The 22,455-nt window shown below is 43.1% G+C and overlaps 2 protein-coding genes and 1 long non-coding RNA gene across 5 annotated transcripts in view; 2 read left to right on the top strand and 1 right to left on the bottom strand.

Moving 5' to 3' along the window:
• The window catches only part of LOC139582220 (uncharacterized), a 34,475-nt gene extending 28,599 nt beyond the window's left edge, over positions 1-5,876 (top strand). The window contains exons 8-9 of one of the 2 annotated variants that reach the window (XR_011676315.1): positions 39-5,577; positions 5,680-5,876. Coding sequence is in view for 1 of the 2 variants with exons in the window: in XM_071412186.1 (XP_071268287.1) it covers positions 39-149 (111 nt within the window). In the remaining variant the exon portion in view is untranslated. Of the gene's footprint in view, positions 1-38 lie in introns of both variants that reach the window. The other variant, XM_071412186.1, reaches the window with a different exon arrangement.
• A 48-nt stretch (positions 5,877-5,924) lies between these two features.
• Positions 5,925-7,639, bottom strand: LOC139582229 (uncharacterized). The gene is made up of 2 exons (XR_011676318.1): positions 7,326-7,639; positions 5,925-6,512 (listed from the first exon to the last, which is right to left on the bottom strand). It is a non-coding gene; the product is annotated as an uncharacterized lncRNA (long non-coding RNA).
• Positions 7,640-13,711: 6,072 nt separating this feature from the next.
• LOC139582223 (uncharacterized) lies at positions 13,712-22,455 on the top strand. 2 transcript variants are annotated; one of them, XM_071412190.1, is made up of 6 exons: positions 13,712-13,908; positions 14,239-14,545; positions 14,777-15,106; positions 15,212-15,490; positions 21,432-21,560; positions 21,873-22,455. In XM_071412190.1, exons 2-6 carry the CDS (start codon positions 14,287-14,289, stop codon positions 21,908-21,910), a joined length of 1,035 nt encoding a protein of 344 aa, XP_071268291.1. In that variant the 5' UTR covers positions 13,712-13,908; positions 14,239-14,286; the 3' UTR covers positions 21,911-22,455. The 2 variants fall into 2 exon arrangements, with proteins under 2 accessions (XP_071268291.1, XP_071268290.1); XM_071412189.1 differs by having other exon boundaries at positions 13,721-13,908; positions 21,870-22,448.

Here is a 22,455-nt window from a genome sequence, read left to right as displayed (position 1 = left end):
ACAGCCTTTACTTTGGTGTGTTTGTGTTGTCTCTGTAGGTCCAAGGTGAAGATGCAGTGATGTATGCCTCAGTTATGCCCTCTACTACCAGAGGGAGAGAGACAGCGAACCCTGCTGACTCCAGCTCCCTCTACTCCACTGTCAACTAACCTCAGGGAGCCAAGACATAAGGAGAGACAGCGAACCCTGCTGACCCCAGCTCCCTCTACTCCACTGTCAACTAACCTCAGGGAGCCAAGACATCAACATGAAGACTACACTCACTCATTCACACCCTAATTCCAGACCTGATTTGGTTCTAGGAAGAGAGATGTTTGTGCTATTACAAGGGACAATCTGCACTAGTTACATCCATTTCTGGACCTATTAATTAATGATATGCACCCATTGATTCTTAAACTGTCAAAACCCATCAGAACCCAAAATATATGCTTGTTTTACTCCAATGTTTGTAAACAAATGAAATGTAAACAAACACACTGTAAAGCCTCAAAACACGGTTTAAACTATAATGTTGATATAATGGATGGCCAGTCCTTGCATCCATAGCTATGTCTATGAATTTAAGAGTGGTTACATTTCTCCTGCAACATTCCTCAGATTTTTAGCAAAACAGTGGCTGGTAGTGTTCTTTATTACTGTTTCATCTGCTGATTGCCGCTTTAAGATGTGTATATTTTATTGATATAGACCAGAGAGATAGGAGACAGGAAAAGTGGAAGAGTTCGAGAGTCAGAAGGGCATGTTTCAGATTCAGACTCATGCTGACTCTGGTAGCCTAGGCTGTAAAGTTTATTCGGGAAAGTATTCAGACCCCTTGACCTGTTCCACATTTTGTTAAGTTACAGCCTTATTCTAAAATATATTAAATAGTTTTTTCCTCATCAATCCACACACAATACCCCATAATGACGAAGAAGAAACAGGTTTTTATAAACTCAGCAAAAATAGAAAAGCTGTCAACTGCGTTTATTTTCAGCAAACTTAACATGTGTAAAATATTTGTATGAACATAACAAGATTCAACAACAGACAAACTGAACCAGTTCCACAGACATGTGACTAACAGAAATTGAATAATGTGTCCCTGAACAAAGGGGAGGTCAAAATCAAAAGTAACAGTCAGTATCTGGTGTGGCCACCAGCTGCATTAAGTACTGCAGTGTATCTCCTCCTCATGGACTGCACCAGATTTGCCAGTTCTTGCTCAATGCGATTCAGATCCGGGCTCTTCGCTGGCCATGGCAGAACACCAACATTCCTGTCTTGCAGGAAATCACACACAGAACGAGCAGTATCTCTGGTGGCATTGTCATGCTGGAGGGTCATGTCAGGATGAACCTACAGGAAGGGTACCACATGATGGAGGAGGATGTCTTCCCTGTAACGCACAGCGCTGAGATTGCCTGCAATGACAACAAGCTCAGTCCGATGATGCTGTGACATACCGCCCCAGATCATGACAGACCCTCCACCTCCAAATCGATCCCGCTCCAGAGTACAGGCCTCGGTGTAACGCTCATTCCTTCGACGATAAACACGAATCCGACCATCACCCCTGGTGAGACAAAACCGGGACTCGTCTGTGAAGAGCACTTTTTGCCAGTCCTGTCTGGTCCAGTAACAGTGAGTTTGTGCCCATAGGCGACGTTGTTGCCGGTGATGTCTGGTGAGGACATGCCTTACAACAGGCCTACAAGCCCTCAGTCCAGCGCCTCTCAGCCTATTGCGGACAGTCTGAGCACTGATGGAGGGATTGTGTATTCCTGGTGTAACTCCGGCAGTTGTTGTTGCCATCTTGTACCTGTCCTGCAGGTGTGATGTTCGTATGTACCGATCCTGTGCAGGTGTTGTTACACAAGGTCTGCCACTGCAAGGACAATCAGCTGTCCGTCCTGTCTCCCTGTAGCGCTGTCTTAGGCGTCTCACAGTACGGCCATTGCAATTTATTGCCCTGGCCACATTTGCAGTCCTCATGCCTCCTTGCAGCATGCCTAAGGCACGTTCACGCAGATAAGAAAGGACTCGGGCATCTTTCTTTTGGTGTTTTTCAGAGTCAGTCGAAAGGCCTCTTTAGTATCCTACATTTTCACAACTGTGAACTTGATTGCCTAAGCTGTTAGACCATTCCACAGGTGCATGTTCATTAATTGTTTATGGTCCATTGAACAAGCAAGGGAAACAGTGTTTAAACCCTTTACAACCCTTTACAATTAACTTGTTATGGCTGCAGGGGGCGTATTGAGTAACTGGAAAGAGGTGACCATTTTCAAACGGCCTCGTACTCAATTCTTGCTCGTACAATATGCATATTATTATTACTATTGGATAGAAAACACTCTCTAGTTTCTAAAACCGTTTGAATTATTTCTCTAAGTGAAACAGAACTCTTTTTACAGCCCATTTCCTATCCGGAAGTGAGATTTCCAAAAGCGAGGTCTCTCTTCAAGAGCTTGTCTATAAAAGGGCATGTCACTTGGGACTATAGAAACACGTCATACACCTTCCCCTGGGTGTCAAGCGGAAGTGAGAGCAGAAATGACTTGATTATCTTGTTCTGGGATTGAATACACCCTCTTGGAGTGAGAGGTCCGCCATTATTTTTTTTTCGAAGGCGCGAAGTTGGATCTGGAATCGCCTCCTGGAAAACCATCGTTATAGGTGAATATGATCTCCGGCTTCGATTTTATTTGATACATGTCACAATATCATCCTAAAGTATGTTTTTTCAATATAGTTTAATTATATTATTGAAATTTATTCGGGACTTTAGACGTGATGCGTTGCAAGAATTTGTTCAAGAAGGAGAGGTTAGCGCCGCACGGCCAGTGTGCTTGCTAATTCAAGAAGGAAATTGTTCGTTCTGGATCGAAATAAAGACGTTTCTGAACAAAGGACCCCTTATACAACATTCTGATGGAAGATCAACAAAGATAAGGACCCAATTTGGGATGCTATTTCATATATCTGTCGAACTGTGCTATCGCTACCGTTTGCCCTGAATCAATGCTGCTGTGTGTTAGCTATTGTAGTAAGCTAATATAACGATATATTGTGTTTTCGCTGTAAAACACTTAAAAAATCAGAAATATTGGCTGTATTCACAAGATCTTTGTCTTTCATTAGCTATCCACCATATATTTTTCTGAAATGTTTTATGATGAGTAATTAGGTAGTTGACGTTGGTGTCTGTATTTACTCTGGCTACTCCCGTGCGATTTCTGACTGTAGCTATGATGGTAGCTATGATGGTAGCAGTAAGGTAAAACTGATTTATAGCTCAAATATGCACATTTTTCGAACAAAACATAGATTTATTGTGTAACATGTTATAGGACTGTCATCTGAGGGAGTTTTTTCTAGGTTATTTAGGTTGGTTCTAGGTTAGTTAGGTTGGCTTTGTGCATGCTACCTGCATGCTACCGTTGCTGTGAAAAATGTCTGTCTGTCTTTTGTATTTGGTGGTGAGCTAACATAAATATACGTGGTGTTTTCGCTGTAAAACATTTTAAAAATCGGACATGTTGGCTGGATTCACAAGATGTTTATCTTTCAAATGCTGTATTGGACTTGTTAATGTGTGAAAGTTAAATATTAAAAAAAAAAAAGATTTTGAATTTCGCGCCCTGCACTTGAGCTGGATGTTGTCATAAGTGTACCGGTGTCGGGCTTGCAGCCATAACAGGTTTTAAGTTCTGTGAAGTTATTTGGATTTTTACGAATTATCTTTGAAAGACAGGGTCCTTTTAAAAGGTAGGTTTCATTTTTTGCTGAGTGAATAAAAAAAGTATGGAAATTCACATTTACATAAGTAAATTCAGACCCTTTAGTCAGTACTTTGTTGAAGCACCTTTGGCAGCATTTACAGCCTTCAGTCTTCTTGTGTATGGCACTACAAGCTTGGCACACCTGTTTCTCCCATTCTACTCTGCAGATCCTCTCAAGCTCTGTCAAGTTGGATGGGGAGCATTGCTTCAATGCTATTTTCAGGTCTCTTCAGAGATGTTCGATCGGGTTCAAGTCTGGGCTCTGGCTGGGCCACTCAAGGACATTCAGAGACTTGTCCCGAAGTCACTCCTGAGTTGTCTTGGCTGTGTGCTTGAGGTCGTTGTCCTGTTGAAAGGAGAACCTTCGCTCAAGTCTGAGGTCCTGAGCGCTCTGGAGCAGGTTTTCATCAAGGATCTCTCTGTACCTTGCTACGTTCATCTTTTCTCGATCCTGACTAGTCTCCCAGTCCCTGGGCTGAATAACATCCCCACAGCATGCTGCTGCCACCACCATGTGTCAACGGAAGGGATTATGCCAGGTTTCCTCCAGACGTGACACTTGTAATTCAGTCCTAATAGTTCAAACTTGGTTTCATCAGACAAGAGAATATTGTTTCCCATTTTCAGAGTCCTTCAGGTGCCTTTTGGCAAACTCCAAGCAGGCTGTCATGTGCCTTTTACTGAGGAGTGGCTTCCGTCTGGCCACTCTACCATAAAGGCCTGAGAAGAACAGAAGAACTCTGGAGCTCAGTCAGTGACTATCTGGTTCTTGGTCACCTCCCTGACCAAGGCCCTTCTCCCTCGATTGCTCAGTTTGGCCGGGCAGCCAGCTCTAGGAAGAGTCTTGGTGGTTCCAAACTTCTTCCATTTAAGAATGATGGAGGCCACTGTTCTTGGGGCACTTCAATGCTGCAGACATTTTTTAGTACCCTTCCCCAGATCTGTGCCTCGACACAATCCTGTCTGAGCTCTACGGACAATTCCTTCAACCTCATCGCTTGGTTTTTGCTCTGACATGCACTGTCAACTGTGAGACCTTTTATAGACAGGTGTGTGCCTTTCCAAATGATGTCCAATCAATTGAATTTCCCACAGGTGCACTCCAATCAAGTTGTAGAAACATCTCAAGGATGATCAATGGAAACAGGATGCACCTGAGCTCAATTTCGAGTCGCATAGCAAAGGGTCTGAATAGTTATGTGAATAAGGTATTTCTGTTAAAAAATAATAATAAATGTGAGAAAAAAAATCGAAATACCTATTTTTGCTTTGTCATTTTGGGGTATTGTCATGGCCGTCAAATGAACTGGACCAAGGTGCAGCGTGGTGAGCGTACATATTCCTTTATTTCATATGACGCCAACAAAAACAACCATCCAAAACAACCGTGAAGCTAAAGGCTATAGTGCCAACAAACAAAGACAACTTCCCACAAACACAGGTGGGAAAAGGGCTACCTAAGTATGGTTCTCAATCAGAGACAACGATAGACAGCTGTCCCTGATTGAGAACCCTACCCCGCCAAAACATAGAAATACAAATAATAGAACGAAAGAACATAGAATACCCACCTCAAATCACACTCTGACCAAACCAAATAGAGACATAAAAAGGATCTCTAAGGTCAGGGCGTGACAGGTATTGTGTATAGATTGATGAAAAAGTTTTATTGAATCCATTTTCAAATAAGCCTGTAACGTAACAAAATAAGAAAATTCAAGGGGTCTGAATACTTTCCAAATGCACTGTATACAAGTGAACCACTGGACCACACAGGTGGACCACACAAGTGAACCACTGGACCACACAGGTGGACCACACAAGTGAACCACTGGACCACACAGGTGGACCACACAAGTGAACCACTGGACCACACAGGTGGACCACACAAGTGAACCACTGGACCTCACAGGCCACTAAAATATGTTTCTAATTACTAGATGGATGAGGTGGAACACGGGTGTTACGTTTTCTGTTAGGATGATAGTAGCTTCTTTGCCAAACATTTAGCTTTGCTGATAAACTCATGGAAGTGTTTTCCTGCATTTCTCTTGTTTCAAATTATATTGACTAAAGTGATATACTTAATAAAACAAAAATAAATCTTTACTGAATGTTTCATTTTGATTCACTCCAGAATTTGACCGAGATCAAAAACATTGTAATGCCCATTGGGGTTTTATTTATTTAATTTACTCCATTCTTCAGTCGATAAAATGAAATTGTTTTCATTGTCCATACCTTATGCTTGCCCATACCATAATCCCACCGCCACCATGGGGAACTCATGGTTCACAACATTGCTGTCAGCAAACCACCCGCCCACACGACACCACATGCACTGTCTGCCATCTGCCCGGTACAGTTGAACCCGGGATTAATCCGTGAAGAGCACACTTCTCCAGTGTGCCAGCGGCCATCGAAGGTGAGCATTTGCTGGTGAGGACAACGAGCACGCAGATGAGCTTCCCTGAGACAGTATGTGACAGCTTGCTGATGAAGGCTGGAATGTGTGGCTTTTAAATGATAAAGAAACATTTCACTGAACATCCATTTTCATAAAACAGTGACTGAATACAAAGTATAGTAGTAATGTCACTGTGAGTGTTTGTCATGGCATTCTTAGTGCCACCATGGTAGGTTCAGTAGAGTTATCCTCCAAACTCAATACATCTGTCTATGGGAATCTGTCTCACCTTAATCAGAATGTTCTCTGGTTTGACGTCCCGGTGGAAGAGACCATGACTGTGGGGAGAGAAGTTACATGTCAGAAAAATGTACTGAACTGACCCTTGACCTTGACACACACACACACACACACACACACACACACACACACACACACACACACACACACACACACACACACACACACACACACACACACACACACACACACACACACACACACACACACACAGAAGGGAGCCTGCTCTCCTAATGCTCATCTGTGATTACTTGTGTATGTGGTCCAGAGACCTGCAGAGCTGATACATGTAGTTGTGGATCCTGCTCTCTGGCATGGGGTACTGTCGGGTTAACCCAGGGGTCAGAGGTCAGGGGTTATGGTAGAAATGAAGCAGGGTTTTACACCTCAGTCACCCATGATAAATCACCAGTTTACTGCTGACAGCATTTGAAGTTCCAACAAAGGTAAAGCCTGTGTTTCATTCCTGTGGGATGTGAATGTTCCCTCCCTTTTGCCTCTTTAACTCTGGTAGGATTGGATATGTGAAATATGGCTGAAAACTATGTGGAACAACTCCTTACTACCACCCGTCTGAGATCTATGAAGGGGAGTGAATAAGGGAAGAAGGAAAGGAAGAAAAAAAATTGGAATGAAATGTAGCCATATACTAAGAGTAGACTGATACTAGGAGAAGAATATTCTCTAAGGTAATTTTTAAATAACTCATCATCATCAGACACATACAGTAGAGAGCAGTATGTTTGTTCACTAATCACTGATATCAGGAGAAAGGATCAGGTTTGACATTCACTTTAATGTCATTACAAATCTTGTTAACTTTATTTCCAAATTATAACAAGAATACATACCTTCCTGAGAACATGGAGGTGAAGTCAATGGAGGTCTTCACTTTTCCTCCTTCAGTCAGCTGACGTGTCCACTTCCTGTTGTTGTCCTCCCTCTGGATTGTCACAGTGATGACACAGAGAATGTTGTGTGACCTGATATCTGGAGTCTTCCTGCAGATCAGTACTTGTCTCATCCACCAGCTCAGTGTAACACCACTAATGATGTGTGAGTTACACCTTCCGTCAAAAGTGAGTAGAGAGCACCTTAATGTCACTGTTCCATCAGGCTTTAGATCTGTCACTGTTCCATCAGGCTTTAGATCTGTCACTGTTGTGGACAGGGAGACTGTGAAAGACAAGGAGATATTTCAATTTTACTGTTACAAATACATCATATATACCAAGCTTAATATATTCTACTTTCTATGTTGTTGAGTTGCAAAATGCAAATGCATCTCAATATTTGAACAATGTCGCCGGAGGGGAAGCCTGCTGTTTTATGTGCTCCTAACCAACTGTGTTATTTAGTTTGTTTTTTTCGCTTTGTTTGTACCTTCTTTATTTCCTTATTTTGTACATAATGTTGCTTGTCCCGTCTCTTATGAGCGAAAACTTCTGGACATCAGAGCAGTGATTACTCAACTCGAACAGGACAAAGATTTTTTCTTTAACGAGACCGACGCGAAGGATATACTGCTTTATCGGGAACGGGCCCAAACTTGTCATTTGCGTGAAGAAAAGACAGAGAAAAATGGGGCGGAGGTCAGGCTGCCTTCTGAGAATTCATAGGTGAGTCAGTAAACCCCCACTGCCATCCGTTATATTGGCCAACGTGTAATCATTGGAAAACAAAATGGATGATCTACGATCAAGATTATCCTACCAACGGGATATTAAAAACTAATATTTTATGTTTCACCGAGTCGTGGCTGAACGACCACACGGACAATATACAGCTGGCGGGATTTCCATGCATCGGCAGGACAGAGAAGCTACTTCTGGTAAGACGAGGGGCGGGGTGTGTGTCTATTTGTCAATAACAGCTGGTGTGCGATGTCTAATATTAAAGAAGTCTCGAGGTATTGCTCACCTGAGGTAGAGTAACTCATGATAAGCTCTAGACCACACTATCTACCAAGATTATTCATTGCCATCTATTTAGCACCACAAACCGATGCTTTACTAATACGGCACTCAACCAGCTGTATAAGGCTATAAACAAACAAGAAAATGCTAATCAAGAAAAGGCGCTTCTAGTGGCCAGGGACTTTAATGCAGACAAACTTAAATCTGTTTTACCTCATTTCTTGCAGCATGTCACATGTGCAACCAGAGGAAAATAAACTCTAGACCACCTTTACTCCACACACAGAGACGCATACAAAGCTCTCCCTCGTCCTCCATTTGGCAAATCTGACCATAATTCTATCCTCCTGGTTCCTACTTACAAGCTAAACTAAAGCAGGAATTATCAGTGATTCGCTCAATATGGAAGTGGTCAGATGACGCGAATGCTATGCTACAGGACTGTTTTGCTAGCACAGACTGGAATATGTTCCGGGATTCATCCAATGGCATTGAGGAGTATACCACTTCAGTTATCGTCTTCATCAATAAGTGCATCGACGACGTCGTCCCCACAGTGACCGTGCGTACATATCCCAACCAGAAGCCATGGATTACAGGCAAAATCCGCATCGAGCTCAAGGCCAGAGCTGTCGCTTTCAAGGAGCGGGACACCAATCCGGACACTTATAAGAAATCCCGCTACGCCCTGAGACGAACCATCAAACAGGAAAAGCATCCATACAGGATTAAGATTGAATCCTACTACACCGGCTCTGACGCTCGTCTGAAAACTATTACGGACTACGAAGGGAAACCCAGCTGTGAGCTGTCTAATGACGTGAGCCTAGCAGACGAGCCAAATGCCTTTTATGCTCAGTTCGAGGCAAGCAACACTGAAGCATGCATAAGAGCACCAGAATTCCGGACAACTGTATGATAACAACTCTTGGTAGCCGATGTAAACAACCCCTTTAAACAGGTCAACATTCACAAAGCCGCGGGGCCAGACATATTACCAGGACGTGTACTCAAAGCATGCGCTGACCGTCTGGCAAGTGTCTTCACTGACATATTCAACCTCTCCTTGACTGAGTCTGTAATACTAACATGTTTCAAGCAGACCACCATAGTTCCTGTGACCAAGGAAGCAAAGGTAACTGCCTAAATGATTACCGCCCTGTAGCACTCATGCCGGTAGCCATGAAGTACTTTGAAAGGCTGGTCATGGCTCACAAATAGATTGCGATGTCTTGCAAAGGCTGGATTTCAGCATCTACTCATAGGCACTATCCCACTACTGGAGGACCCCAGGGCTTTGGCCTGCTTCGTTTCCGACCTGGGACAATAAATTCATTAAAAATCCTCAAATGTGATTTTCTGGATATTTTTTTCTCATTTTGTCTGTCATAGTTGAAGTGTACCTATGATGAAAATTACAGGCCTCTCTCATCTTTTTAAGTGGGAGAACTTGCACAATTGGTGACTGACTAAATACTTTTTTGCCCCACTGTACATGTTCGGTTTCAGTTACATTGACCTCTCTAACAATTGAAATCCCCTCCATTACCAAGGTGGGATATCAGCCTTTAGAGGAAATGGTGTGCATATTTAGTTTGTAAACGCATAACCATTGTCACGATGTGCGCTACTGGTTGAAGGCAAGTCAGGTGCAGGAGAGCACAGATGGGTGATAATAGGTGCTCTTTATTCATACCCAATGAAAACAGCAAATAACGGCCAAAGTACACGAACGGTACAAATAAACAAAACACACGGGCCAAACACAGACCCGGCGCAAACCAGCCTGATGCCAACTACACGTAACAAACAAACAATTCCACACAAGAACATGGGGGGAACAGAGGAATATATATACACAATGTAATTAGGGAATGTAAACCAGGTGTGCGGGGAACAAGACAAAACAAATGGAACAATGAAAAATGGAGCGGCGATGGCTAGAAGGCCGGTGAAGTCGACCGCCGAACGTCGCCCGAATCAAGGAGAGGAGCCGACTTCGGTGGAAGTCGTGACAACCATTCTCAGATCTTTCCTTTTTAGACCTTGTAGCTACAAACACAGCTGTGCTGCTCCTATAAGCTGGTATAGGAATATTTATTTTATTTAACCTTTATTTAACTAGGCAAGTCAGTTAGGAATAAATTCTTACTTACAATGACGGCCTACCAAAAGGCAGAAGACCTCCTGTGCGGACGGGCTGGGATGAAAAAATTAAGAAATAAATATATAAGAAATAAATATATAAGTAATAAATATATAAGGACAAAACTACATAGCAAGGCAGCAACATATGACAAGACGGCATGGTAGCAACACAACATGACAACATGGTAGCAACACAACATGACAACATGGTAGCAAAACAACATGGTGGCAACACAACATGACAACATGGTGGCAACACAACATGACAACATGGTGGCAACACAACATGACAACATGGTAGCAACACAACATGGTAGCAGTACAAAACATGGTATAAGCATTTTTGTGCACAGACAACAGCACAAAGGGCAAGGTAGAGACAACAATACATCACGCAAAGCAGCCACAACTGTCAATAACAAATATGTTTTATGAGCAAAGCTAAAATATATTCCTATTGTGCTCTATGTACACACTACCTTATCCATCTAGTAATCATCATTAAAAACACATCTCAGTGGCCTGTGAGATCCAGCGGTTCACTTCACATGTACAGCCTGGACTACCGGAGTCATACTCTCCTCTCCTCTCCTCTCCTCTCCTCTCCTCTCCTCTCCTCTCCTCTCCTCTCCTCTCCTCTCCTCTCCTCTCCTCTCCTCTCCTCTACTCTCCTCCATTCTCCTCTCTATTCTCCCCTCCCTTCTTCTCTCCTCTCCTCTGCTTTCCTCTACTCTCCTCTCTCTCCTCCTCTTTCCTCTACTCTCCTCTCTCCTCTCCCCTATCCTCTGCTCTCCTCTGCTCTCCTCTCTCCTTCACTCTCCTCTCTCCTCTACTCTCCCCTCATCTCTCTCCTCAACTTTCCTGTACTCTCCTGTACTCTCCTCTCATCTCTCTCTTCAACTCTCCTCTCCTCTCCTCTCCTCTCCTCTACTCTCCTCTCCTCTCCTCTTCGCTTCTTTCCTGTCTCCTCTACTCTCCACTCTCCTCTTCTCTCTTCACCACTCTCCTCTCCTCTACTCTCCTTTCCTCTCCTTTCCTCTCCACTACTCTCCTCTCCTCTCTCCTCTCCTCTCCTCTCCTCTACTCTCCCCTCTCCTCTCCTCTATTCTCCTCCTCTCCACTCTCCTCTCTCCTCTCTTCTCCACTCTACTCGCCCATCTCCTCTCCTCTCTCCTCTACTCTCCACTCCTCTCCTCTCTCCTCTACTCTCCTCTACTATATACTCCTCTTTCCTCCACTCTCCTACTCTCCTCTCTCCCCTCTTTTCCTCTCCTCTCCTCTCCTCTCCTCCTATCCTTTTTGCTCTACTCTCCTCATCTCTCTCCTCCCCTCTACTCTCCTCTCCTCTCTCCTCTACGCTCCTCTCTCCTCTACGCTCCTCTCTCCTCTACGCTCCTCTCTCCTCTACTCTATTCTCCTCTGCTCTCCTCCCTCCTGCTCTACTCTTCTCTCTCCTCTCGTTTTGTCTCCCCTCTTCTCTTCTTTTCTCTTCTCCTCTCTACTCTTCTCTCTCCTCTTCTCTTATCTCTCCTCTACTATTTTCTCCTCTCTCCTCCTCTCTCCTCTACTCTGTTCTACTCTCCTCTCTCCTCTCCTCTTTCCTCTCCTCTCTACTGTACTCTCTTCTCATCTGCCCTGCTCTCTTCTCCTCTCTCCTTCTCTATTTCTCTCTCTGCTCAGCAACAGAAAAACAGAAGTGGTCTGAGCTGAAATAACCACAAAGAGAACCAGTTGCAGACATACATACAGTGGGGCAAAAAAGTATTTAGTCAGCCACCAATTGTGCAAGTTCTCCCACTTAAATAGATGAGAGAGGCCTGTAATTTTCATCATAGACAAAATGAGAAAAGAAAATCCAGAAAATCACATTGTAGGACTGGTTGTGGTACAGCTTGTTACATTGAACTCAGATCATACGGTCTCTGTGTCGGGGTTAGACACTTGTTCAGAGGACTCTTGCAGCATTAACTGACAAATTGTCCACCCAATCAAAAGATCAGAAAATGGGGGCTTCCCGAGTTGCGCAGCGGTCTAAGGCACTGCATCAAAGTGCTAGCTGCGTCACTACAGATCCCGGTTCGATACCAGGCTGTGTCGCAGCCGGCTACACCCGAGAGACCCATGAGGCGGCACACAATTGGCCCAGCGTCGTCCGGGTTAGGGGAGGGTTTGGTTTGTCTGGTTGTCCTTGTCTCATCTCACTCTTGCTACTCCTGTGGCGAGCCGGGAGCAATGCACGCTGACACGGTCGCCATGTGTACAGTGATTTCTCCGACACATTGGTGAACATTGTGTCAAGAAGCAGTGTGGCTTGGTAGGGTTGTGTTTCATAGGACACATAGCCAATTGGGGATCAGAGAATGAATCTAGTACTGAAAGCAAAAGCTAACTGTACACTCTACTGCATTATTGTAGAGGGTTTATTAGCGCGTTAGTTCTAGTAGCTATATTGTTTGACCTTAGCTAATATGGTGACAACGATGTAGGCTGTGTGTAGCGGTTAGCGGTTATGATATGAAGGTTTGGCTTGGAAAGGTTTAGTTGCCTGGTAACAGACAGCTGATGTGTTCTGCACTGGATCCCACAAGCGAAGGGAAAAGGTGAGAGGAGGAGAGTGTTGATGTGAGAAGGAATTAACAAGCAAAGTGATCATGCTGTTTGTTTATGGCTACGAGGAAATTGACCTGTATTTGCATGCGATCAGGGGTTTATTCATTCTAGTATCATGTAGTAGCCTAAACGTATCAATGTTACACTGAGCTGGGTGACTGGAATATGAATGACAGTCATCCAAGTAAACGGCACCGATCACCACTTGAATATGAGCACATTAATGTCATATCCCTGCATCACTAATACAGACTCTCATACATGTGAAGAAGGCCTTCAACTGCTGGTGAGCTGGAGGATTCTCACCAAGGTGTCAGAAACTAGATAAAGAACATGACCACGTTGAGGAAGTGATGCTCTAGTGGTGAGTAGAAATGCTGCTGTATGGTGAGAAACTCATAGTGCTGAGACACTCTGACAGAGGAGAAACTTGTAGTGCTGAGACACTCTGACAGAGGAGAAACTTGTAGTGCTGAGACACTCTGACAGAGGAGAAACTAGTAGTGCTGAGACACTCTGACAGAGGAGAAACTTGTAGTGCTGAGACACTCTGACAGAGGAGAAACTAGTAGTGCTGAGACACTCTGACAGAGGAGAAACTTGTAGCGCTGAGACACTCTGACAGAGGAGAAACTTGTAGTGCTGAGACACTCTGACAGAGGAGAGACAGAAACAGAGGAGAGAGAGAGAGAGAGGATCATGGCTGACGTCCATCATTCATTTTGGGGACTGCTTGTGACCGTTTTGTACCTGCTAACAGGTAAGACAGAGGAGAGAGAGTAAGAATATGTCATTAGAGATCATAAAACACATTTATTTCACACGGCCAAACTAGTTCAGTTTACATTTTACTAATATAATGATGACATTTCTGTTGTGTATCTGTTTACTCTTGTCTTCACTATTGTATAATAAACAGTATATTACACTATTATTCACACTGAAGAATATCAATAAGAATACCTATGAAATATAATGTAATCTGTATTACCAGTTAATAATTATCTGATGTCATACTCCTTCCAGGTGTCAGTGGAGAAACTATGTTCTCCAGAGTGAAAATAATGACCTGATATTATGTTCTTGTCAGGTGTCAGTGGAGAAACTGTCCCCCACATCACCACAAGGAAATTACGCTATGGTGATAGAGAAACTTCCCTCTTGGCACACACTGGATGAATCAACATTGTTTCCACAATATTTCAACAAAATTGCGTTGAACCAATGTGGAATAGACATTGAATTGACGTATGTGCCCAGTGAGTACTGTATGGTGAGAAACTTGTTGTGCAGAGACACTCTGACAGAGAGAGAAGCAAAGGAGAGAGTGAGGGAGAGGACAATGGTTAAAATGGCTGTTTTGGGACTGCTTGGGTCCCTTTTATATCTGCTAACAGGTGAGATCAGTGCGATATTTAGAGAATAACATGCAAACTATCCATCTCAGAAAACAATATATATATTCATATTGTAGAATTTCTTTGGTTGAGTAAACATTTTAGTTGTGACATTCGGTGGATATGGTGACTCCATTTATGTAAAAAGCATACCTTTTAAGTATATTAATGGTCGCCATCTCTATTCTAATCTGTATTCAAAATAATGACCTGATATTATGTTCTTGTCAGGTGTCAGTGGAGAAACTCTCTCTATGTTCTCCAGAGAGGGAGATGATGTCAGTCTGCCGTGTAACAATGTGGTTAATCCAGACTGTTCCTCAACTACATGGCTCTACAACAGAGATGTATCTACTGGTATTATTGAAGTAGTTGAATTTGGGAAGATCAAAGTTGAGAAGACAGAGAGAGCAGACAGACTGAGTTTGGGGTCTGACTGTTCTCTACGTGTTAGTGATGTCAGAGCTGAGGATGCTGGACTCTACACTTGTCGACAGTTCCTTACAGAGACTGGACCACGACAAAGAGAGGATGCTCCTGTTCGTCTGTCTGTTCTAACTAGTGAGTATTACTGTTTAAATGTCACTGTGTACAAGTGTGGTGTTAATAATCATATGCTATGTGAAAACAGCCAACAAGTACTGTATACCTTTGTCTCTTTCTCAGTCTCCTCTACCCCACCAGTGACAGATCTGAAGCCTAATGTAGATATGACGTTACGGTGTTCTCTGCTCACCTATATGGGACATGAAAGGTACAACTCAGGAGTTAGTCTCAGCTGGGTGCCTGAAACAGGTACTAATGTCCAGGTCACACAGCATTCTCCCTGTGACATCACTCTGACTGTGACACTCAAGAGGGAGGACAACAACAGGAAGTGGACGTGCACGCTGACTGAAAAGGGAAACGTGAAGATCTCCACTGACTTCACCTCCACATTCTCAGGTATGTGTTCTTGTTATGCTCCTAAAATATGAATAAGTTCACAAGATCTGTGATGATATTAAAGTTGAATATTAAACATGATTCATTCTCCTGATATAATATTAGTGATTAATGATTAATTTGATATGAAACCTACTGCTGTGTCTGATGATGATGATGATGATGATGGGTTATTTAAATACACTAAAAGAGGATGTTCTTCTCCTACTGAATTAGATATTAAAGACAAGAGCACTGATAGTGATGATGTCATCTCTAGTGTCCCAGGTTAAATAGTCCCATCTGTATGATGTGTGAACTGGGTCCTGGGTACTTGGTTTTCCCATGCTGTGTCAGGGTTTGAGACTGGGTCCAGAAAGACACTTGATTTGATGTTTCCAGACAGTTTTGATGTAACTACTCTAATTCCCATCAAGACAACCAGCAGTACTCCACAACAGTATAAGACTGGTCATGTAAAAACAGCCCCAAACATATTGATAGGAAGTACTGCTTGTCTAGTGCTCTAGAGAATGGAGTAGAGAAAGATGTAACAGATTGCAGTAAACAACTCTATAGGCAACACAGAGTCAGTGGATCCATACTGTACTGTGATGTCACCATTATTCACCAATGACAAGTGGTCACTCTGTGTTCCACTACTGTAGGACGACCCACACCCCAAAGTGACAGTTCTCTCTCTCTCGTGAAACCGTTACTTGTATTTAGAATTCCAATCTCATGACAACTATTTCATCTTAGTCAGCTAAACGACTAATAATTGTTGCACATGGTTCAACCATATTCTCTTGCATATTACTTTTTATCATGTGGAGTCAGATATACATTTTAATATGCTAATTTCATGGTCTTATTACAAGTTGCGTTTGATGTATATATAATATACTGTATATACACTATTGAAATATGTCTGTCCACCACACTACTATCCAGGATGTACAGCCTTGTCAACCCCATCTTCTGCTGGTATTGTATTTAATACTGTTTCCCTTCTCAGTTCTATGGTAGACAGTATGAGTGGTACAGCATGGGGACAAAGTCAGATGTACTACCTTGGTCAACACAAAGCAGGCATTTGTACATGAAACTAAACTTTCATGTTCCATTTTGTAGTATCCTTAAAGGCTTCTTAGAATTACGACTCATGAGACTTACGTACGGTTTAGTCTTTAATTGTAACTTAGATTTTACATTATCTTATGCACCTGGCTTAAACTACCTGAAGCTTTCTTAATCATGGTAATATAGGCAGACATAGGAAATAGCTACGGATAGCGGAAAGCAAACCCGTCTTGAGTCAATACTGCCATCTATTGGTAAACATAAATATACCAGGTTACTACATTCCCCCCCTTTAAAGCTAATAACCCAATTTAATTCCTTTCTGAGCTATGCTATATTCTTATTTACATTTTTTCAAAAATGATCTCCTTTAGGATCTGAAAAAGTCTGGCGGACGTCTCTCTCTAATAGAGCGTCTCAGAGGTGGTGTAGCTGGTGCCACCAGATCTTCACCCCTTGATGGTGAAACAAAGTCCTTTTGTGGAGACTTCACAGGAGGAGGTCGTCCCGGACTGGTGGTCTCAGGAAGTTGAGCCTTGTTGGTCTCAGGTGGTTTGTCCAACTGCAACTCTGGGGAACGTTCCAATGTCCTGTCCTGCTCGTTTAAGAATTGATCCAGATCTCCGGATGGAACTGGAATTCGAGCTCGGATCTGATCCACGTGTCTCCTTAGTCTTTGTCCACTTCCGATGATCACAGTATAAGATACTGGTCCTGAGCAATCCTCAATGGTAGCTGGAATCCATTTAGGACCAAACCCATAGTTTCTTGTATAGACATCATCTCCAGTTGAGAAACTTCTGAGTTTGGCTCGGGTATCATGATTCCATTTTTGATTCCATTGCTTTTGTTGTATTTTCATTTTCAGGTCTGGTCTGATGAGATCCAAGGTCGACCTTAACCTCCTTGACATCAACATCTCTGCAGGTGACAACCCAGTCGTAGCTTGAGGAGTAATCCTGTAGCTAAACAAGAATCTTGACACCTTTGTTTCAATGCTGGGCCCTTGCATCTTCCTCATCCCCTCCTTCAAGGTCTGAACCGCACGTTCTGCTAATCCGTTTGAAGATGGGTGAAAAGGGGCCGACGTTACATGCTGAATTCCATTTTGTTTCATGAAACTTGTGAAATCAGTGCTTGTAAAACAAGTAGCATTGTCACTAACCAACATTTGAGGCAATCCCATAACACTGAAGCTTTGTCTCAACTTCTCAATCGTAGCGTACGATGTTGACGTGTTCATGGGGTAAACATCCATCCACTTTGAATGAGAATCAATCAGCACAAGGAACATTTTTCCTAGGAAAGGTCCAGCGTAGTCCACATGTAGTCGTGTCCATGGTTTTTCTGGCCATTCCCATGGATGTAATGGCGCGGTGGGTGGTGACTTCCTGTTACTCTGACAATCTTCACACCGGCTAACCTCATTTTCCACATCGTGGTCCATCTTTGGCCACCAGACATATGACCTCGCTAGGCCTTTCATTCTCGACATACCTGGATGCGACTGATGCAACAACTTCAGTAGCAACCCCCGCCCTTGTGGTGGAATAACTACTCTTGAACCCCACAGAACACATCCATCTCGAACACTCAATGCCAAGCGGCGAGTGTAGTAAGGCATGATCTGAGGCTCTGTCACTGTAGGCCATCCTTTCAGGATAAATTCATGCACTTGTGATAACGTCACATCCTTTGAAGTCCATTGCCTGATTTGTGCTGTGTTCACTGGTGCATCATCCAACACGTCGATCATCAAAACCTGGTCATTTTCTTCTTCCTGACTGATGATTTCTGGAACAGGCAGCCTACTCAGAGCATCAGCATTCCCATGGTATCTACCTGGTTTGTAAATTATTCTGTACTCGTAGGCCCTGAGCCACACATTCCAACGTTGAACTCTTGGAGAGACCATTTGTGGTACTGGCTTTTGTTCATGGAACAGAGAGATCAGAGGTTTATGATCCGTCACAATAGTGAATGTTCTCCCGTACAAGTACTTGTGGAATCTCTGTATTCCGAATATGACAGCCAGTCCTTCCTTGTCCAGCTGAGAGTACTTTTTCTCCGCTGGCGACAACGTTCTTGACATGAACCCGATAGGTTTCTCGGCACCATTCTCCATCCGGTGGGATAGCACCGCCCCCACACCATACGCTGAGGCATCACACGATAAGATAAGATCTCTGTCTGCTGAGTAGTGGACTAGCACTTCAGCTGATTGCAGTAACACCTTTGACTTTGCAAAAGCTTCTTCCTGTCTTTCTGACCATTTCCAGGCCACATCCTTCCTTAACAGTTGATGTAGAGGAGCTAAGAGGGTAGAGAGGTTCGGGAGGAAGCGATTATAATAATTCAGTAAGCCTAGATAGGCTTTCAGCTCTGTAACGTTTGTCGGAGCTGGAGCTTCCACAACAGCCCTCACTTTAGCTTTGACAGTGTGTACCCCCTTGGCATCCACCTTGTGACCCAGGTACTGCACTTCATCAGCTAACAGTGTACACTTGCTCCTCTTCAGCCGGAGACCGGCGTCCTCCATCCTCCTCAAAACTTCACCTAAGTTTCTGAGATGTTCCTCCTTCGTGACTCCCGTGACAAGAATGTCGTCGAGGTAAACTGCTACCTTGGGTATCCCCTGCAGAATTCCCTCCATAGTTCTTTGGAAGATAGCTGGTGCAGAAGACACCCCGAAAGGTAAGCGTTTATAGGTAAACATCCCTCTGTGGGTGTTTATGGTCAGGTACTTCTGTGAAGCTTTATCCATTAGCACTTGCTGATATGCGTGACTCATGTCCAGTTTTGTAAACTGTTGCCCTCCGGTTAACGTTGAAAGCAAATCCTCCACTTTGGGTATTGGGTACTGCTCCAGAGAAGAAACTCTATTTACAGTCAGCTTATAGTCACCGCATAATCTGATTGAACCATCTGGTTTTAGTATGGGAACAACTGGTGCTGCCCACTCAGAAAACTTGACAGGTACAATTATATCCTCTGCTAAGAGTCTGTCAATTTCCACATCCACTTTAGGCTTCATGGCATATGGAACTGATCTTGGCCTATAGAATCTGGGAGTAGCATCAGCAGCAACATGAATGGTAGCTTGGACCCCTTTTAATGTCCCTAGCTCTTCTTTGAAAACACACTCATGCTTTGAAAGCACCTGCTGTAGTGTCAATGTCTCTGTGGTGACATGTTTGATTTCATCCCAGTTCAATTTTATTTCCTCCAACCACCCTCTTCCTAGTAAGCTGGGGCCAGTACCTTCCACTACTAAGAGAGGCAGATTTTTCTTTTGTCCATGATATTCCACTTGAACATCCGCAACTCCAATCACAGTGATCTTCTCCCCTGTGTACGTTTTGAGTTTAATGGGGGTGTCTCTCAGTTTAGGCACTTCAACGGTTTTCCACTTCCTATAGAATTGGGACCTGTTCATCAGAGTGACACTACATCCTGTGTCTAGTTCAAACGGTACCTTCAATCCATTTATTCCCATTTCCACAATGAAAGGCTCCACCTTCTTCATATTCGCCCCCTGTACACTGTACATTGAGAATGCTTGCTCTGCGTCTGCGCACTCACTTTCACTTTCTCTCACTTGATTAGAGCGGTAGCTAGAGCGTCTGGAGGTATTCGGTTTTCTGTCCGTCCTCTTTTCTGCAGCCCGTGGCTTTTTTTTATTGCGGCACGCCCTCGCAATGTGGCCTATTATCCCACATGCATAACACTTTTCGTGTTTGAATTTACAGTCAAACGCTGCGTGTTTGCCTTTGCAACGATAACAGTCTCTATTGGCTGCTGCACCACGGCTTTCTGTTCTTTGAAATTCTACGCGCTCAGCGCTGCTCTCTTTTACTGTATGGCACGCAGTTGCGCCCCTTGTCTGCAAATCCAGTGCATTTCTATTTGCGGACTCCATGGCCTGGGCCAGTTTGAGTGCATTCTCAAACGTGAGATTAGGCTCTGATAACAATCGTATTTGTATCCTGTCATCATTAATCCCACACACCAGCCGATCGCGTAGCATTTGCGATAATGTATTCCCATAGTTACAGTCCAATGCTAGTTTTCTCAACTCAGCCACATATTCCCCCACTGATTCGGTAGGTTTTCTCATGCGTGAATCAAACTTGAATCTTTGTACTATCTCACTGGGTTTGGGGTTGAAGTGATTTTTTAATAGTTCGACTAAATCTATGAATGACTTTTCTCCTGGTTTATCTGGGCTCAACAGGTTTCTCATTAAGCTGTACGTCTGTGCACCGACAACGCTTATGAGTATGGATTTCTGTTTAGCGGCATCAGTTATTTCATTAGCAGCAAAGAAATGTTCCATTATTTCACAGTACTCCTCCCATTCCTGATTTTTAGGATCAAATGGTGGTAGCGAGCCTATTGTTGCCAAAGCCATCTTTTCCGATTGTTTCTCCCCTCACACAGTCAATAATTTGTCCTACCCGTATCCAGGGAATCAAGCCTTCAGAATCTTCCACCGTTCACTTGAGTCTCACCTCCCGCGTCGCACGCCAAACACTCCGTTAACTTCGTGGCAAAAAAAATCCAACGCAGTTCTCCATAGTTATCCTCATCGCCAAATATGTAGTATCCTTAAAGGCTTCTTAGAATTACGACTCATGAGACTTACGTACGGTTTAGTCTTTAATTGTAACTTAGATTTTACATTATCTTATGCACCTGGCTTAAACTACCTGAAGCTTTCTTAATCATGGTAATATAGGCAGACATAGGAAATAGCTACGGATAGCGGAAAGCAAACCCGTCTTGAGTCAATACTGCCATCTATTGGTAAACATAAATATACCAGGTTACTACACATTTTATAACTTGGCTTTTAATCACTGTCTGTCTCATTGTCCAGGTACCAGTAATGTTGTTAAGTTGCCCATCAGTCACATCATGCTCTTTGTGACACTGACCATCATGGCTGCCATAGTCACTATTCACACAAGGAGGAACCGCCCACCCAAGGCTCTGCCCCCACAAACAGGTGAGACTCACAGGCATTGGTCCAGTTCCATTTAGGTTCCTAACTCCTCCCACAACATCAGAGTTCACAGATCTGATAGGACTGTATAGACCTAAACATTATGAATGGTTCCATCAATCTATAGAACACATGGAACAAACAACACATTACATTCACATTCTGATCTTCAGATGTGTGAACTGAAACGGAATCAGGTCATAAATAGTCATTGAATATTCTCATCTTGTTCCTCTAATCCTATTAACTAGTTCATCTTTATGGTCTGCTATAGAATGAATGGTGACACATGTTGTTTTGTTCTCTGTATAGAAGAAGCCTCTGGTATTGAGGTCCATGTCCTGGAGGAATGATCCCTTGTTCCTCTTCTCCCTGTGCTGGACTAAGACTTTCAAACTGTCTGGAGCTTTATTGATTCAGTAACAGAGGACAGTATACATGTTTTTATAGTTGATGTTTATATATTTTAGTGCATAGAGTGGAAGATGTATCTTTTTTATAGTATCTTTTTATACACCTTTATGTAGTAGGGATTCAAATATCAGCAAACCTTGGCTGATGTGTTTAATTTTTTCTGTCCATTGTTAATGACATCAGCATGGAGAAATTCCTTGGTATTGTTTAATTAATCATTTGTGTCCTAAGCAGACTTAAAATGAGTACAATGCTTCTTCTAAAATGTATATTAATTACTAAACCTGTTTTTAAATAAACTGATAAAAATACAGTATTTCAAACTGCTACAGGTGTTTTTCAGGCTACCCTTCCACAATGTCAGGTAAAACATGAATACATTGACCTTATTTCATTTACAACCTTCTTCTAGTCAGCAGCAAAGATAGATGTGTCTGTCCTCTTTCTGAAAGCCTACTCAGAATTTATATGACAAAATAAAGAA

The sequence above is a fragment of the Salvelinus alpinus genome, chromosome 8, assembly GCF_045679555.1.
Source record: "Salvelinus alpinus chromosome 8, SLU_Salpinus.1, whole genome shotgun sequence".
NCBI classification, from domain to species: Eukaryota; Metazoa; Chordata; class Actinopteri; order Salmoniformes; family Salmonidae; genus Salvelinus; species Salvelinus alpinus.
The sequence above is the reverse complement of the archived record's forward strand: the minus strand, read 5'-3'. Positions and strand labels throughout refer to the sequence as shown.